Source organism: Manacus candei, unplaced genomic scaffold, assembly GCF_025592945.1.
Source record: "Manacus candei isolate 608988 ecotype Guabito, Panama unplaced genomic scaffold, ASM2559294v1 h1tg000037l, whole genome shotgun sequence".
Lineage (NCBI taxonomy): Eukaryota > Metazoa > Chordata > Aves > Passeriformes > Pipridae > Manacus > Manacus candei.
This window is the reverse complement of record NW_026138085.1, coordinates 12,533,116-12,552,463: the sequence shown is the minus strand read 5'-3', so window position 1 is coordinate 12,552,463 and position 19,348 is coordinate 12,533,116. Positions and strand designations below refer to the sequence as shown.

The 19,348-nt window shown below is 42.0% G+C and overlaps 1 protein-coding gene across 1 annotated transcript; it reads right to left on the bottom strand.

The window, feature by feature from the left end:
* Nucleotides 1-2,052: 2,052 nt before the first annotated feature.
* NMUR2 (neuromedin U receptor 2) lies at nucleotides 2,053-13,875 on the bottom strand. Its single transcript, XM_051793953.1, has 4 exons — nucleotides 12,978-13,875; nucleotides 8,394-8,478; nucleotides 6,865-6,990; nucleotides 2,053-5,906 (listed from the first exon to the last, which is right to left on the bottom strand). The coding sequence occupies exons 1-4, from the start codon at nucleotides 13,695-13,697 to the stop codon at nucleotides 5,647-5,649; spliced, it is 1,191 nt and encodes a 396-aa protein (XP_051649913.1). The 5' UTR covers nucleotides 13,698-13,875; the 3' UTR covers nucleotides 2,053-5,646.
* Between the last annotated feature and the right edge of the window lie 5,473 nt (nucleotides 13,876-19,348).

Genomic DNA, 19,348 nt, shown 5'->3' with positions numbered 1-19,348 from the left:
ACCTGTTCCTCACAGGAGGGGGAGATAGGGAAAGAAATGAGACTGGAAGGAACCAGTCTGAGGCTAACACTTATATGAGAGCTCCTTGCTGTTAATGCAAGAGACATGTGAAAACTGGAGTGTGCTGAGGCTGAATCATGTCTGGCAGTCATTGCTTCCTCTTGGGGGAGTGCAGTGGGTTTACTGGGAATTGGTAGGCTGCCATAAGACCCAACTTTGGGATTATTTAGTGTTATATGCAGAGAGAGAAAGCTCCACATGACTCAGCCCCTCACCTTGGGACTGGGATACATAAGCAAACTGGATGTATCTGGGCCAGTGACAATTGCCTGTTCATCTTTGCTGTATGCAGGAACATAAACTGATTTGCATCATCTTAAGCTAAGAGCAGGGAGACAGATGGTTACTGGGAAGCAGCTGAGGAATGGATCCTTGTCACCCCAGAGTATACTACATGCATCTAAGTTCCAACAGAGGGTCCTGCCATTGATACTGAGATGTAGATTTAAATGTGTTGCTGTTTCTGTGGTCTGTTTTTCTGCAGGAGCAGGTAACTTGAGATGGGAGGAATCAGTGGTGCAGGATTTGGGGAAAGCTGAGTTTTGTGGTACTAACCAAGTTTGTTCACATTCAGAAAAACCCTCTGCATTTAGGACTTCCCACCAAGCCAACTAATGAACCCCAGTCTGTACATGGTTAAATAAACAGTAACTATACCTCTGAGTTCCTGTGTTAGTGCTTTATTTCCTTCCTCACAGAAAGTCTGGTGAGTTCTTCTGTTTCTCAAAACCTTGAGTCTTGTAGTTTTTTGCTGCAGTTGCTCAGTGCTGCCCAACCCACCTGCACTGCAGTCAACAGCAGCATGAAAAAACTTCTCTTTGGAGACTTTCCATTGAGTTCAGGCAGGTGTTTAGCACGTTCTCTGGCAGGACAGATATCTTTCCTACCCTTGCCAGCTCCTATAGAAGTAAGGGAAAGAAAACTGCAAGCTTGCAAACCAGTGCTGCAATCCCTACAAGTGCTAGAGCTCTGCTGGAATTTTCCCACCTTGTGAGAGCTTGGTCCAGGTGTCCCAGAGACACCAACCCCAGATCAATAAACAAAATGGTAGGTGAAGCCCTGAGGATGCTGTTCTTACACTGTTTAGAGGTGAATTAGCTCTTAGCCATTTCTTTTGCTCATTTAGAGCATGATTTTCCTAGTGAGTCATTTCTAAGGGAGACTCTTGGGTTCTGAAGAAATGAAACAAATTGAAAGGGTCTGATAAACATATCTGCTCTGCAACAAAAAACACACATCATTTCAAGGTGACCTGTATCTGGCTGCCTAGCTGTGTTTTTCAATCATAAAAGATATGCATAAAAACTACCTGTAAAACACCTAAGGTAGATGACTGAAATAGATCAGATAAATTGATTTTAGCATGGCTTTTTTCCCCCCTCATTTGACTAGAAGAGGAATACAGATTTCCTCTGATGGTGATCTTCATCTTATAGACATCTGAGTCAAAGGGTCTTCTGGAAAACCCACTTCTAGCCAAAAAATCAAACAAAAGCCTGTTTGTCTGGGGAGGAACTTGCTGCATTGCATAACATAGTATAAGCTGAGGATGCATGAAAAAAGTTATTTGGGCTTTTACAGTAAACACCTCAGTATTTAATTCAAGAATTAGCTATCCTACTGGAAAGCAAATTATTCCAACAGCTTCCATACACCTAAAATTAATCCTTTAAAAACTAAATGGATTTAAGATAATTTGCCTTAAAAATATCAGCTGCAGTTTTTTAGGGTTTCAGTAAATCTACACAGTAACAGAAAGCCTCCTACTTCTGGTGGCAAATGAGCTCAGCTCTCTGTCTGGGGTGTGACCTAAGCAGGCTGTTGACTAATCTAAATGTAAATGGAAGGAAATGTGGAAGAAAATCAGCAACCCTTGACTCTCCAGGTGAGGTTCTTGCCTCTGGGGAATCTCCACCTTCTGCTACTCACATGAAATCTAAGGGAAAAACAAGAAGCTTGAGGATTGCTGGAGGATGGACCAGGCCTAGGAAGAGAGACTCTAGTATATTTATTTTCATGTTACACAGAGATACATATAATCAGCTCTGCAGCTGAAGTGCACATTTAGTTTTACTGGTAAGCTGTGGTTGAAACACTTCAAAACACAGTAGTGTTCAAAAACTCTTCGGGTAAACTTAGCAGAATTGTCCACCTGCTGTCATGGTGTCTTTTCCAACTGAATCTGGCATTAGATCAGAGTATCACTCACTGGTAATGAACACAATTCTTCTCTCCTTTGAGTGTTTCCTTGCAGTACATTTCAGACTATTCATGTTTTGTTCTCAGTACTGCCCCTGCTCTCCACACTTTCTGCTTACACACTTGCATGTTTTCCAGAGGGAAAGAGAAGCAGAGAAATAAATCAATAGACAGTTCTGTCTAGGAAGACACGCTTGATTTCAAATAAATACAGTTCCATCACACTGGACCACTTTGGAGGAAAGTGAGTTGTTCTCTGTTTTCTTGCAACACGATTTTTTCTCAACCAGTTACCAACATTTTTCAGCACTTGGCTATGAAAGCTGGTTAATGTATAAATAAAGGAATAGCATCGGTTTTCATGACATCTCTATCCATCTTCCCATTTTTTCGTGTTTGGATTCAGCTTCCAAAATGCAGCCAAGTAAATATCAGAGCAGAGTGATAAATAACTCAAGCACCAACCTTTTAGAAAGAAAAGCCTCTATTGGACATTGACTACTTTGTAGAGACAAAGTGCATCCCTCAGGAATGAGGGGTACTGAGCTGTGCAGTCACAGGGAACTTAACTTGGAGCTTCCAGTCAGTCCACACTATCTCCACTGCATTTATTTTGTTTTTAGCAGAATTTAGAGGAATTTTGACATGTCTCTCCCAATAACACTTTCACAGAAGGTTTGATTTGGTGCAAACCTAAATGTTTTCATCTCTGGTTTTGATATTTAGCCAAAAAAAGCCCAGTAATTTCTGGTTATGAGTGTCACTTCTTTTGACTGACACCAAATGAAATGTGATAAAAACTCCTTTTAGGACAAAAGAATAAATTACTTCAGACCCAGGTGAGTTCCTGATGATTGTCTTCTCACTATTTCTCTTCTAAAATTTCCCCATCCATGCACATTCCTCCCACTCCCTCCTTCCCCTTACTCACAAAACCCTATGTCCTCCTTGGGAACAAAAATGTGGCTGTTTTGTCTAAGACCACACAAAATCTTCACCCTACAGCTTCACAGCCCAACCTTGTCTGCAGATCTGTGTGCTCATCTGCAAGTCATGAGGTGCATTTATCCACCCTGAGCTTTGCAGCCAAAGGTTGGGATTCTCCCATAAAGAGAGGAGAGAGCGGCATCACTCATGGGTGGCTCTCTGTGCACCAACACAAAATGCCATCTGGTCCTAAATGCATAAAATGCATCCAAAGAGTCACAAAATCCCATTGAGGAACGTCTCCATCATATGGTGGATGTGTGAGTATGTCAAACTACACCATCTCCTCATGGGTGGGTGTCTAGGACATCAGAGAAGACCTGCTTTCAGTGGCACACAGCTGGGATAAGGAGGATAACCTCCTGAGCTCAGTGAGGGAGGAAATCCAGCCCAGGCTCTGCCCAGGTGGCCCCCAGCCTGTCAGTGGGAGCACAGAGCTCAGAGCCCAGCAGGAGAACAGGGACCTGGGCAGCTCACAGGCAGCAAGGCACCACTGGCACAGCAAGTCCAGAGGGAAATCACACTTTTACATCTGGCAGAGGGAAAAATTATAATGCAAAACTGGTTGGAAACGGAAATGTTAATGATAAAACGCAAGTGTCCACTTGGGGGTGGCAAAGCATTTCAGCTGTGTCTTCAGGGAGCAGGAATTGCCTTCTCTCTGCAGGCCTGTCGTGTAGCTCTTACCCTCTCCATGGCTTGTTCGACAAGACTGCAGATGGTAAAATGGATCTGAGAGAAAACGTGGTCTAAAATTCCCCTTGTGCTGCAGGAAAAGATGACTCACCATCTTCCATGAGCCTCCCAGGTCTCACCTCACTTCAGAGTCCCACAGAGAGAGACAAACAGAAGACTTTGGGGGAAACAAAGTAAGAAGCCACGGAAAAGGAGTACAGCCCCTTCCACCTGCGATGGGAAGTGTCATCTGGATCCCCAGTGACCTGGAATAAGCCTTCATGCATACAGTGTATCATCTTTCAGGAACTAATGTTCCTATTCGTTGTGATAACTCTGTGTACTCTGACTATGAGAGTAACTCCCAGTCCCTTGACAACACACATGGGATGGTTTTCTGTGGCAGTGCGTGCCAAGCCTGAGCCCAGAGCAGTGGCTAAACTGAGCCCTGTGTCAGGGGGCACAGGGGAGACATTTCTCTGAAACACAATGAACAGGCTTTGAAACTTGGGACAGAGAGTCTTACAGAATTCTTTGTCATGTAATGGATTCCCCCTGACCTCCCTTGACGCAATTCTGTAGCATCCTGTCCCTGCAGTCAGCAGACCTCATCAGCTCATCAGCTCAGATGTAAGTGTACTGCCTTCAGGATCTGTTTGCACAACTGGGATGCAGGAAAGTTTGGACCTATGTTGTGCTTTATGGCAAAATCTGAATTCAGTAGTTGCAGTATCACTGCAAAATTCCCGTTTTTATTACCTTTGTATTAGGTTTGCCCCAGTTCCCTGTGTTGTCAATGTTGTCCAGGCTTTTTCCTGGATCCATGTAGATCTCTGACTTTGCAATCCACCTGGTACAGGCAGGTGTGAAATCTGCTGAAGCACAACCACAAGGCTCCACTGGTGGAGACAACACATAAGTATCTGAAGCTGAAGCAATGATAAGAAGTTCTCACAAACTGCAGGAGATGGGGTATAGCAGGGACCTACCCATTTGTACATGCAAAGGTGGATGGGCAAAAATAAAACTATCTGATGTACATTCCCTGGGCAGATATCCCCCACAGGCTGCATTAATCACTACCCCCCACCCAGATCTTTACCTTGCTCAGAAAGCAAAGGTTTTGTTTTGCATTAATTTTACAGTTACTTGCTCCCTGATTCTTCTGGCCCAGAAATAGCTATTACTGGTTTCTGATGCCTATCAGCCCAGCTCAGAGCTGCTCTCATTCTCGCCTACTTGCTCATGTTGACAAGAGAGGTTTGCAACAGCCATACCTGGAGAAGGTCATGAGAGAGAGAAGCGGGACTGGCTTACCCAAACCTAGATATAGATAAGGCTTATGCAGCAAGTTGCCTCATTTCAAAGTAAGTAAACGCTGATGTTTAGGTTGGTGCACAAAAGGCCATTTGATAAGACTTGGCTAAGCTGTGTCTCTCTCCTGTGCTGGTAACATTGGGAGTGTGTCTCACTTTTTAAAAGCAGCTCTTCACTGGCACAGCTTACAATGAGCAAGCTGAGATTCCCATCCCTACTATTAGCTCAAGTGTAATATAGTGCTTCTCAGACATATGTTAAATACAATCTTCTCCTTAATTTACTCAGTGAGACACCTCTCCAATCTTTTCTTGCTGAAATCAGTCTTTTAGGAAGGTCTCTTCTCTTTTTGTTTTCTTAAAGCAATTTTCTTTAACTTCTCTCTCACCTGGATCATCACATGGAAAGTCACAGACCAGTGGAGAGCTGAGAACTGCTGACAGATGTCCTGTGTGTGCCAGGGGCACTCATGTATTCAGCAGAGTCCATGAGATTGTGACCCTCAATCACAAACATGCTCTTCTGGGCAGAAATCTTGCAAGTGGGATGTTCAGGGGCCCAGTGCTTGCAGCAAGGAGAAATCACACTGAGGAAAGCCATCCTGAAGCGCTGGGACAACAGGTTGTAAATGATGGGGTTCGTGGCAGAGCTCAGATAGAAGAAAACACCTGGGACAGAGAGAGATTAATTTATGTGTGAAACGATCTCAGAAGAGGAAAAACTCTTCATTGCTTATACAGCTCCACCAAGTTTTGGTGCAAGGGTGGAGACAGCAACAGCAGAGCTCTGCCTGCTGCCTTCCTGGCACAGGCAGAGGGATGTCTCACCGAGATTAGCTCATACACTGCAGTTGCAGTGAAAAGAAAATGGGAGAGATTGTTAATTGGAGCTCACTCTCTCCAGCTCTTCAGGAACCAGCTCTCTCTTGAGCTGCCCTGCCCTGCCTCCAGCACTGCCCTCATCCCCACAGCAGGGTTTGCACAGCTGGTGTCCCCATCAGAGCTGTCAGAGGACAACTTCCAGCCAAGGGAAGCTAATTTCTTACAACACACCAGGACAACTGCACAAGATCAGATTTGTCTGAGTTGCCTAATGGCCACATTCAGTGTTTTCCCATGGCAGACTGAGAATATGATTCCTTTTGGAAAAAGCCTTCATTTTATGGTTGGCAAGGCCATAAACATTTGGTTTCATCACCCATTCTGAGCAGTAGGTAAGTCTTTTGTCTTGCCATTTGGTAAGGTTTCCCAGTTGCCCCAGAGACCCTGTGGAGGATGATGCTTGTTCCTGCGTACTTGTTAAAAGCAGCTGAACAACAGCAGGCTTCACTTCTGAACATTCCCAAGAAGGAAAAGCAGGTAATGATGCATGGTATACTTTTTTTTCCTTCTCTGTGAATATTCAGACACTGTATTGGACAAGACGTCCAGATCTTGGAAGCTGCAGAAAATTGCATGTAGTTTTTATTCAGACACTATTCTCATCACTGCCCACCAAATCCTGAGAAGGTTTTCCATGCATGTCTCATGTCACCTACAAAGTAAATGAAGACATATTCCAAGTAAACCATTCACAAATACTTTTTTTTTTCCCAGTCCCTGTGCAAGTGGAAGAAGAAAGCTTTACCTGACACCACATGAATTAAGTTGAATGTGTTAGCCAAAGGCTCAGTCCATTCCACAACAAAGCTGAAGAAAAGTCGATCTATATGGAATGGAGCCCAGCAGATAGCAAAAACTATCACGAGGACAACTGGCATGGAGAAAGGGGAGAAGAAAAACAGGTCAGTAATGGGGGGATATGGTTCACTAGCCTGCACAGAGCAGAGAGAGTTCAAAAAGCTGAATGAAAGACTAAATATACAAATTATGTTAATGGTTTCAAAAGTTTTGCCATACTTTTTGTCTTACCATTACCAGCTAAAAGAACAATCTTTCCGCTAGTTTCTGTGTTGAATAACCCAATGCATGCACACACAGTGACATTCAAACAGAGCAGGAAACAGCCAGGTAATGTTGGGGCACGTATGGAACCTAGACCCATTCCAGGCACTGAAAATCAGGCTGGCTTCAAATTACAATTTCCTGGTTCAGACAGTGACTTAAGGTGTCTGAAAGAATAATGTTACAGAAAATAGTGAAAATGATTTATGTTTCCCGCATAAACACCATCTCAGTAGCAAGGTGTTCTTTGCCTTAAAGACAGCCCTAAATTAGGAAGTGATGTGAGTGCTTTCAAGGTGATTTGGGCATAAATTCTCTTGAATGTTATACAGTGTACAAGTCTGCTTAGGTCCAACTTTTCTTTGAAGGTCTAAGTGATTAAGTCAGCAGTAGGTGATGGATGTAGCTTGGCAGGATTGTCTCAAGATGTGACAACTGAGAGGGGACCTCATTAATGTGTATGGGTATCAGAAGGGGAGGGTGTCAAGAGGATGGACCAGGCTCTTCTTGGTGGTGCTGAGCAATAAGACAAGAGACAATGGCAGAAACTAATGCACAGGAAGTTCCACCTGAACATGAGGAGGAACTTCTGCACTGTACAGGTGACTGAGCACTGGAACAGGTTGCCCAGGGAGGCTGTGGAGTCTCCCTCACTGGAGACATTCCAGAACTGTCTGGATGCAATTCTATGCCGTGTGCTCTGGGATGACCTGGTTTGAACAGGGAGATTGGACCAGATGACCCACTGTGGTCCCTTCCAACCTGACCCATCTTGTGATTCTGTGATTTCTGCTCATTAGCAGAGCTCATGGTGTAATGTAAACCAGATGTACATCCTTTATAAATGTACAAGATAGACTACTTGCACTCTGGAAAAAAAAAGAGATCCTCCCTAGAGGGCTGCAAGAGCCAGTTTGGAGTGAGGGATATTGGAGAATTGCCATGCAAGCATCTGCCACGTAGGTTTGCTCAAACTCCTCTCATGCTGGGGAGGAAAATTTTCTTTCTGAATCTTTTGGTAGATACCCATGGTGTTTCACTTCCATACCCTATAAATCCAGATAAAACAGCAATAAACCTTTTTTTTTTTTTTTTTTTTTTTAAATAACAGCTAGTCATAACTCTTGTATCCAGTGAATTTGCTTGATTCCCTTTAGGACCTGGTCACCCTGTGTCCACTGTAAATAAAACACAGAAGGACTTACTACTTACACAACATCTTTGTGACTGATTTCCTGGATGGTCTCTGAACATTCACAGCCATTTCCTCTACTTCCAAAGTTTCATCTCCTTTCAACTGGCAAAAGGAGGGAAACCAAAGGAGAGCTTAGACAAGAGATCACATCCCCACCAGACATAGCCTGCTTGATATTTTGATAATTGCAGTTTGAGAAAGCAAAACCGGGGGCAACTTGGGACTCACTGAAAAAAGTCTATATTTCGTTTTTTTCTCCAGAGAAACACTGAACCTTTAGGTTCTAAACAATCTGCAGATTTTATGCATCTGAACCTGCATATTTACAGCAAGTTCCTATTTCACTTCCCCACTTGTTTTTCCTCAGTGAGTCAATATTTGGTTCACAGTTTGTGTTCAATTTCAACACTATTTTGCTAGGCATTATTTTGTCTTCTGGCAAGATATTGTTTGTTTATTTTCCTAATAGGGTTCCCCGCAATTAAGCACAAACCAATGATCGAAAAAATACACAGAGTGGCCTCAGTGTAACACAGTTATAATCATTGGAAAAAACTCTGTAAAATTCGAAGGAATTTGTTTCGTGCCCTGAGTGGTTTGGACTAATTGATATTCAACCCCTCTAATGAACAAAACCCAAATATGCTCCCTGCACCTCCGGGGTGCATGATACACAGATTCAGCCACATACTGCTCAGTTACAACAATGTGAGGTTTTCTCCAGTAGTTTTTCCTGGACTTCTTAAAAATGGGCATAAAGAGCAATAATCTGATCCTCCCTGAACTGCTTCCCCAGTATGCTTATGGTGAGAGCACTGGTGCTTTGGTGATGAAAATACCAGGTCTAGATAAACAGGATTGCTTTGAGTACAGAAGAGATCATGTATGAAAAGTGCATATTTGGTCCCAGCTTCCTGAAGTGGGAACTTCTGATTAGCCAACAGCTTTGGAGTGATGTTTTTTTTAACTGAGAGAAACTGGAAGAAAAACTTTTAATTACATGGGAGAGAATATAAGGAATGAGGAAAAAGATAGAAATCATTCTGTATTTGTAAAAGTCTTGTGAAAACATGCTAATTGTGCCATTTGCTTTTGCCTTTTACACTGTGACTTTGCTTTCTGATTTCTGATTAATAATACTTTTCTCTCAGGATGATCACGTAAGACCTTTTTTCAATGTTCTCTTTATTCTATTTATAAAATGGAAAACTATGTAAATGGGATTATAATCAATTATAGTGCAATTCAACCTCTCCTGTTTTACATTATTGCCTTTGTAACTTTTAGTCATAGCCACAGTTGCTTAAGGAAGAGCCTCAGTTGATTTGTAACACATGTAGAGATAAACGTCTGCTCAGATTGATTAAACCCCTAGTTTACCTTCAGTGGTTTTCAGTCTCAACAGTAATCTATTCCAGGCATAGTCTAAAGCCTCAGAGAATACAGTGTTCTGATGCTGTAATAAACCAGAGACATATGTATCTTTATTTTTCACCTTCCTCCTGTCATTTTGATGATGCTGGGAGGTTCCCCTTTAGCCTCAAGGGATGAAGGTGTAACTAGCAACAATAACTCAGCAGTTGGAGTTTAATAAAACAATGAATTATTACAAAGAAGGAGGAAAAATAAATAAATAAATGAGTCCATGGCAAAGGTTGTAACTTGAGCGAATGCCAATGGTTTGAGGGAACTCCAGCCAAGGTAGTGGTTACTTTTACATCACTGTGATGTATGAGGCTGTGTAGGGTTGCCTGGAGATGCAAACTACCCTTTCACTGAAAAAGAATTAAAAGTGACTGGAGCAAGAAGCTGAAAATTGGATTTCCCCCCCCCACATCTTTATTAGCTACAGGATTTCATACCAGAAATCAGAAGGTAGAGTAAAATTAGGGCCTCACATATCCCCAGGCAAACCTAATGAGGCCACTCTACAAAAGCAGAAATGTTTTCTGTAAACTCTTTGGCCTATCTGACACTATTGGTGAACAAACTTTCTCTCCAGCTGATGGAAAAATTAATACTTAAAAACTACAAGGCTTATACCAAAGCCTACAGTCATGACTGTTCTGAGGATTTGGCTGAAGCTGTTGCCATCTGCTGCTCCACTGCAGCCTTAGTGTGCTTTTAGCTCAACCCCATGGCAAAGGAGAATGTGTCAGTGGGGGCAAGGTTTGCTGAAAACTTCCATGGAAAGGGGATGGACCCTTCCAGAGATGTGCTGGGCTCTGCAGAAATTCAACAAAGCCAGTCACTGCCCACAGATGATTTTGGTTTTAACAACTGGGCATCTGGGGGGCAAAATAGATTTTGATGATTAAATCTGGACCAGATATGCATTGGCAAGAATAAGTTGTCTTACTTCAAAGACAGCTGAAATAAAAATTTCCAGTGTGTCCAATGTATTATCAAGGGGATGACAGAGTAAGAGAAGTGTTGAACCTTGGCAGAAGAATCATCCTGTCTAGGCAAAAGTCACCTGACTGTCTAGATCCCCTCACAGATGTCTGAAGCAGGTAGGAGAATGTGTCTGTGGACTCTCCACTCTCTTCATTCACTGTCAAAAATCCTTGTTAAATAAAGTTTGACTTTTAGACAAGCAGTGATAAGCACCTACTCCTGTGTTCTTTTAGAGATCAGTTTGAAAGAAATGGACAGGGACCTTGCACTGACTTGTGCTGCAACACAGACTTCTTCCCGAACAGTCCCACCCCATCTCTACCAGCACTGCAGGAATAAAATTTAAAATTAACTCAGGTACCCTATGACCCATGTTTGCTGCCCTCTCATGACATGTGACATGTCCCACATTTTTTTCTCTATTGCATCCTGAGACTCTCCTGAGCATCCTGAGCACTGGCAAAGCTTGAGGAAGAAACTGTGGCAAGGAAATGCCCTTTCTACAAAGCCTGGATGTGGAAGGGCTATGTCACTGCTGAATTTGAGCTGTTGTACAACCTTTGGAATAACACTGAGCTTTTCCTCTACATTCTGTGAGGGATACATGGCACTCAGGAGACTACAGAGTGTTGCTAAAGCTTCATAGGTTTCATCCTTCGTGAGCAGATAAAAAGTGTCTCGTCTTGAAAAACAATATATATACATCATTCTTCTGTCATTTCTGTTGAGGAAATGAAATTATCTTGCCTAGTGCAGTTTGGAGCATAATGCAGATCTAGTCAGGATGGATGCTGTTTAAAATTTGAAAGTCTGAGCTGGATATACAGAAAAAACCCCCCACAAACAATGAACATTAGTGCATTTAGGAGGGACAGCTTGGACATATCTGTGAATTTACAGAAGTCCTGGGGGAGCAGCCTTCATTCGGTACCGAGCTTCTCTTCTGGGATGGGGTATAGGAACGTCTGATGCTGCAAATAGAAGTTATTGCAGTCTTCAAGTCTTCTTTTTATTAATTCAGATATTTCTTTTTTTCTTTTCATAATATCCATATTTACAAAATTTCCCCCTCCCTTCAGGTCTTGTTTTGCAAAATTTTCATCAAAACCATATTAAGACCCCAGAACAGCCACTGGGCAGTGTGGACAATTTAACTCATTCACTGCTGTGAGGATCTGTTGTGTGCTATGGATTTCTGGCAGTTAATCCTTGTTTTTTTTTCCTGGGTAGAGTAAAAGTTGCTTCTGTATAATTTCAGTTAACAGTAAATGTCAGCCAGCAAAACAAAATTATATGTACACCAGCAGAGATTTGGTTGAGTTTCATGCACATTATTTAATAAGTTCATTCCTCTCCCTTTCTTGCTATATGATCAGACGTATCTTTGTAAACTTTAAGTTATACCCAGTGTGATGAGATGGTATTTATATTTTCAAAATATCTGTAATGTGTGAGAAAAAAAAAGTCATCAACTCGCTACGATTAGCAGTGTATTCCAGCGTTGTGCTACACAGCTTTATAATGCTGTGATACTGATTGTTTTATCCACACATTTACATGATGGGTACTTGGTAAAACTAGACTCACTTTCTGAAGAGAGAATGAAAATAAGCTCTAAGATAGTCTGGTGAAACTGTGCTGCAGTTATATAAGGAAATGATTGCTGAATTTGCTAACAGCAGCAATAAGGTAGCATTTCAGTTTATGAGAGCTTTGTGAGTTTTCGTGAATATTATCACCAAGGAGAAAAAGAAACTAATGCAATAGAAATTTCACAGTCACAAGAAAAGGGAAAACAAATAAGACAAAAGATTCGGTCACTAGCCTGCTTGTTTTTGTTCTTTTCACATTTTACTTTTGCTACATTTCCTTCTAGTCCCTGCTGCAAAGGTGTAAATCTCTGAGAGGCTGGAACCAATCCACTGGTGTTTCAGTGACATTCGGATGTGAGCAGCAGTGATGGTAAGTTTTTATAAAAAGACTAGGGTAGATTATCCCCTAAATTAATTTCAGAATAGGATTGCACCAAAGAAGGATTTGGATCTACTTTTTTTTTCTTTTTTTTCCAGAGGTTTGAAATACTTCTGCCTTTTTGGGGGAAAACAGCTGGGCAAGAAAAAGGTGCAAGCACTCAAAAGACACATACAGACACAAACACACAAGAATGAACCAAGGAAACACAGCACAGCTGGAGTAAGACTTACTCTTAGCCCCATCAGATAGTACAGCACACTTATTACCCCCATGGGCAGCGCATAGAAGAGAAGAGAAGTAATCTGGACAATACAGTTGTAGATCCACAAGGGCATGACCACAGTGCAGGTAGCAGAGCCCGGGACCAGGGTGCCGTTGGGGAAATGCTGCAGCATGATGCCATGGGTGCCCGTGTTGGGGAGGGCAAAGAGGACAGAGAGGACCCAGAGCGCCAGGATGGTCCTCAGGGCTCGCCTGCGGGTGCTCTTCAGCTTGGCACGGAAGGGGTGGAGGATGGCGATGTACCTCTCCACGCTGAGCGTGGTCACGCTGAGGATGGAGGCAAAGCACACCGTCTCGAAGAGAGCCGTCTTCAGGTAGCAGCCGACGGGCCCGAACAGGAAGGGGTAGTTGCTCCACATCTCGTAGACTTCCAGTGGCATCCCGAAAAGCAGCACGAGCAGGTCCGAGACCGCCAGACTGAAGAGGTAATAATTGGTCGGGGTCTTCATGTTCTGGTGCTTGAGGATTACGAGGCAAACTAAGAAGTTCCCCACCACCCCAACAATGAAGATCAGGGTGTACACCAAAGCCATGGGCAGGAACAGGTGGCTCCGTCTGGGCCCACATAGGAAGGCTAAGTAATCCTCAGTGCTGTTTAAGTACCCCCTGAAACGTTCTTCCTGTAGAGCAAGGTGGTTTAACCAGGAGATATTACTGATCCAGGCCATTACTGATCTGCTGAAATGTTTCACAGCTGAGATTTGGTCTTCTTTACGTTTCTCTGTGCTAGTTTGTTCACTTTTTGCAGAGAGAGGAGGGGTGGGTGGAGTTGTCTTGGCAGACCTGGATGCACAAAGCCACTGTGGATGTGAGTGAGTGTGTTTGCCTGGCTCTGGGTAAGGTTTTGCTGTTCAACAGCTGTTCCCCTGCACGGAGCCCCTCAGCCAGAAAGCCCCTCCTTTCACACATATTCATTGGCTCGCTAAGTGCATTAGATTATAGAGTATGAACAGAGGTTCCAGCCACTTGCATCGGCTCCCGTAGCTGATGCATTTACAGAATCAGAAATGTGGGATTTAGAGAGCTGGGAGTGTGAAATATAGGATGTAATACCAGCTGAAGGTTGTTAGTATTTGTCAGAGGGTGGGAAAACCAGACCAGAAAAACTCAATCTGAAAAGCTTTTACAAAATTATAACAATGCTACATCCAGTTGTGAGCCACAAGCAAAACAAAATAAAAAAAACTCTGGCATGATTTTATTTTTCAAATCTCTGCTGATTTTTATTTTGTGTTGTCTGTGGCAGCAAGTACTTGGAAACAGAGTTTGATCAGCAGAAAGCCAAACTGGTTTTTGTAGCCATTCATGTGGAATTAGGTTACTATAATGCTTCAGCCTTTTTTAAAAACACTGTGATTATTTTTTCTCCTGAAATCTGACAAAGGACTTTAATTGCAATTCTTACTGACATCAAAATATTTTCTCACTTTCCTGGTATGCTGGAATCTGATCCCATATTCTTAGATAGCCTTGTTTGGGGAATATTTTTGTGCACTGTATTATTCCATATTTATTGCCTCTGGACCGTGAACATTTATGAACATTCATCAATGACATGTATTCTGCAAAAACACTTTCTGAGACCAAAAAAAAGTATATCCTGCAAGGACTGTGGCTGTGTCAAAATATATCATTTAACTCCTTATGAATTCTTGATTCCTTACTGAATTTCTCTAAAACAAAAAAGCTTCCAAGTCTGTGGATGTAATTTTCTGAGATTCAGAAAAGTTCAGCTGTTTGAAGAGGTGAAAAAGATGAGGGCTAGTTTACATTTTTTTTGGCAGGTTGGTGTGTGATTTGTCTGCCCAGAACCTTTGACTAGCACTCACTTCTTAGTACCTGCCCAATCCCCTCCTTGAATCCACATAAACTTTTTACATCCCCGACATCCTTTAGCAAGCTGCTCCTTGAATCTTTTCTTGTGTATTATATGTATTTCTTTTCTCTGTCTGACCCTTTAGCTTAACCTCTCAAGAAAAAGAAAAGATTGTTTCAATAATCACAGACTGCCTCCAAAAGCAGCAGCAGTATGTGAAGAACCAAGGGCTGGTCCCATCGAGGCATATTCAGTGTGGGGAGCCTGAGGACTACTATGTAATCATTTAAAATGTGAAAGGCATGGAAGGTACCACAACAACTACACTAAAAGGCAGAAGCATGTCTCTTGTGATGACTTTCAGACCTCCTGAGATTATCTCACACGTGAACTGTCTCCACCAGAAAGACCCTACTAATTTATTTTAGCGTTGCACAGAGGTATTTTGCTCAGCAGATTGAAAGGTTTTACTGGATTAGTGAGTAACAAACACGCTCTTTTGACCTATTGCCCCCTTCATTAAGGTTCCATTTTATAGCTATTCCCTGCATTTTAACAGTGTTGAATTTAATCTCAATCTGCTGTTGATGTGAGAGGTAGGAGCAGAGGAATCAATAGTAGGGTGCCTGGCTGACACTCAGATTGATTCTTTCAGAGCACAGCAGGAGAAAAGTATTTGAGTATTTGTGCAGGACTAAATGTTTTCTGTCCCTCTGCTTAACTTTCAGTTTTACTGGGTTTTGTTTGTTTGTTTTCCCCTATAATTTCTAAATATTTAATTTCTTTCCATTTTTCCTTTCCCCTCCATCAGGAAATTCCATCATTCTTAAACTGAGATGCGTAAACGCTTCTGAAGTAGCTACCAAATTAGCTTCACTTCTTGCACATTAACTTCTGTAAAGAAACTGAAATGGAAACTTGAGGTCTGTTCAGCTTGGACCCAGTCTTACAGGAAAGAAAACCAAAAAGGATTCAGTTCTTTGCCAAAAGGCCAGAAGGGCAGCCATGCCCACCACAGTCTCTATGAGAGGAAAGCAATGGGCTGTAGAAACACAACAGGTCACCTGCAAGTGTGGATGTGCCAGACCTACCTGTGTCTACTTCCATTTGTTCTCCCTTCTCAATCCTTTCTGATCCTTCTGGGCTTGATTGTCTGGGATTCTGACAACCTGTTAGAATAGAAGCAGAAGAAAAACACATCATCCATGGAATGATGTTGCTATGACCACGATTATGTGGCAGATGGAGAGGACAAGGAGACCGGAAAATATATTTCAGTTCATTTCAGGAAGCTTTATTTGTGTTCTATATCATATCTGTCTCAATAAGGATAGAAGAATGTATCCAACCAAAAAGTAGCTCTGGCTCTGTATAAATGGAAATATTTTATTTTCACAACCAAGACAGAAAATAAAAACAGATTTTCCTTATGAAAGTAATATTAAAGTATTTGATATTTTTCATTATAAATCAAACTTCATTGGTGCTTGCTTTTATACACTTGAAGGAAGATGTGCTGCATGCTGGCCTTAGAATTGTGCAGTTTTATGTAATAGTAATGTTATGAATGTAATGTAATATTGCTATTAATGTAGTATAATATTGGCAACGTTAACCCAGACAAGTTTTTTTGGCACTATGCAAGAGTCAGAGTCAGGCACTGGCTGTGTTCTCACACTGGTGGTATCCCTTGTACCATGTTTACATCACAGAATCTTTCCCTTTGCCAATGCAATGTGCTACAGCACATCTGTGTGTTCCATTAAGGACAGTAAAGTGCATATTTAAGAAGGGCTGAATCCAAGTGCCTTCATGTTTGCCAAAGCCTTTGTAAGGGCACCCATTAACTACTTTATGTTAGGCCAGTACATGGTGAATAATTTTATATTTTAGGGAAAATTGGACCCATTCCTCAAAAGAGTCAGAGGTTATCCAGAGTATAGCAAATGGATAAATGCTCCACTGGTCATGCTTCCAGAGGGGTGTACTTTGAAAAACTATGAGCCAATATGATGGACTACTCTGCATACTTGTTTATCTAAGAATGGAGAATTTTATTCATGCAAAACAAGCTATTTTTTTTATATTTATTTCTAAGTGACAAGACAAAGAGATTTATCATACAGCTTCATATGCTCTAGTTGTGGAACTGGAAGTAATACAACTGTGCTAATGCCATGATGTGCCACACTAATTAATTCTGTTTGCAATCCTGCATTGACGTGTCCACTTGGAATCCAGGACTTGAGTTGACATCTCTCAGCAGACCTGCATGGGATGTTGCTTAGGGTTTACAAGAAAGTGCTTCACTGCTTAATGTACATACACCCTTAGAAAGACATCTTCCTTCACTGGAAGGGCTTGCAGAAGTATTGGGTTTGCCAGAATACTTGGCAAGCAGGTCTACTGTTTTTTATCCTCAGGAGGTGCAACATGGCCTTTTCCTAATGCCTAACTTCTATTTGCAGATTCTGTTGTTTCAGTGGTTTCTACCCTTCTGCAGTTTGAAGATACTAAAGGTAGGTGCAAAAGCCTTTAGAGATTCTATGTGAGGGAACTGCTCTCCAGCCTGTCTGAGCTTGCATTCCCTGCTCCTCTCGGAGCTGCCCATGGGGCCACACAACATTCTGAATTGCAGGTTCCAACTCCCCATTTTAATCCTTGGAGATCTTGACAGTACCACTTATTTCTGTCCCATAGGGATGCAAAGAAGTGTATGCAAATAAGAGCTGGTAAGCAGAATTGTTAAGCTATACTACACTGAAGATGTCAACAAAACTACCAGAAAAATATAGTCCTACTCCCCTTATAAATTCCTGAGCTATAATTACAGATAATGGATTGGACAGTTTTTTTTTCTTCTTTGAAAGGCTTGTTTGAAATGTTCACTGCAGTAGCTGAAATGTGAATCCTTATTTTCCTAAGTATAACGTTGAACATGTCATCAAACGCAAAGACATATTTTGTGCATTTTCTCTTCCTCCAGGCTGGAGGAGGGAGCTGCACTATAACAATAGCTGGATCTGCAGAAGCCTTTCCATGCCTGACTGTAAATCATTTTACAATTATCTAAGCTCTTCATAGACAGCTTTTCCATGGCTGTGCATGATATCTGAAATCCCCAGGATATCAATCAACACACATAAGAAGTGGATTTCCTGACTAAAATACAATTACCAAGAAGGGCACCTCTTTGCCTGGAGCAGCTGGCAACCTACACAGACAGTACAGACCACAGACCACTTCAAGAGTGGAACCCATTTTGACTAACTTTAGTAATTAAAAACAGCAAACGAGTCTTCACAGATTTTTCAGGCTCCTACTTTAGTCAATAATGGAAAGAGGAACCTTCAGCAAGGGATTTGTTCAAAACCATAGCACAAGGTAAGATATATGAAATGGAGTAGCTTAATTTTTTGTGCTGTCTACAGTGGGAAAGTGTGTATTAAGATTTAATACCAAGCTTGTTAAAAGGCTGAGATTAATTTAGACCACAATTCTGTACAATCTTCTCCATCCCCTTCCCATCAGTTTTTAGTGGGAGCCATGTACAGGCTTCATCTTTGAGAAACTCTTGGGACAGCTGAAAACAGGGCCAGAGGTAGCAGGTGAAGAGTGAGGACAGTCCAGTGCTAAAAGTCACACTCCTTTCTTACCTATTCAGGTGGTCCCTACTGACATATCTTTCAGCAATGGATTGCTTTGCTAGTATTGATACCAGAAGTTACTGGGAATTATGTCTTTCATTTTTAGTAAGCCTTTCATGTGTTGTTTGTGTGTGTGTGTGCTCGTGCTTTGAAGAGGCAGTGGGGGTCAGGTAGGGATGTGGTTAAGGCTTGACATGTAGGGGAGCAGCAAAAAGAGCTGACAAACAACTCTGATACAGAAAATCTTGTCATACTGAATGTGCCCATCGTGACAAAGTGACTTGGATTTACATGGGGGAAGATAAAAGGATTGTCATGAGAGAAAACGTGTGAAGTCACAAGCACGGCACGGAATGAGTCAGATCGTCTGAGTCAGGAGGGATCTGGTACTACAGGACTCAGGTCTGCGTAGGAAGAATCAGATTATTCAGCATCTCTCTATGGCTTTCTGCATCTTATTACAGTATTGATACTCCACTGCAGTCTCTTCCTCTCTCAGTGCTGTATTTGTTTCTTGGGAGAGCTCGACTCACTTTGGTTGTGTGACCCAAAAGAGACTTAGCTAGTTTCCCTGACATGAGTGTTATTTGCAGCTCACATCCACACTTGGGATTCCAGCAAGGATTTTTCTCCAGTGAAAAAAAGCCATCCATATCATAGAGTCTGCATTGTGCCTGCATATGTATTAGACTTGTACACTGGCGAGACAGAAGGAATCACACTGACAAGTCTCAGCGTATTCAAAGAAAGGCAGTGATGCATTGTATTACTGGAGGTGGTAGGAAGTCAGGAATTTGTTATGGGACAACTGAATCCACCAAGGAAGGCGATAAATGAGACACATAGAGTTTGTATA

Coding starts and splice junctions, on each gene's coding strand:
- NMUR2 (XM_051793953.1), bottom strand. CDS start 13,697: ATGGCCTGGATCAGTAATATCTCCTGGTTAAACCACCTTGCTCTACAG. Junction 6,991..8,393: donor ATCAGTCACAAAGATGTTGT/GTAAGTAGTAAG, acceptor TCTCCATGCCAG/TTGTCCTCGTGATAGTTTTT. Junction 5,907..6,864: donor CTTAATTCATGTGGTGTCAG/GTAAAGCTTTCT, acceptor TCTCTGTCCCAG/GTGTTTTCTTCTATCTGAGC.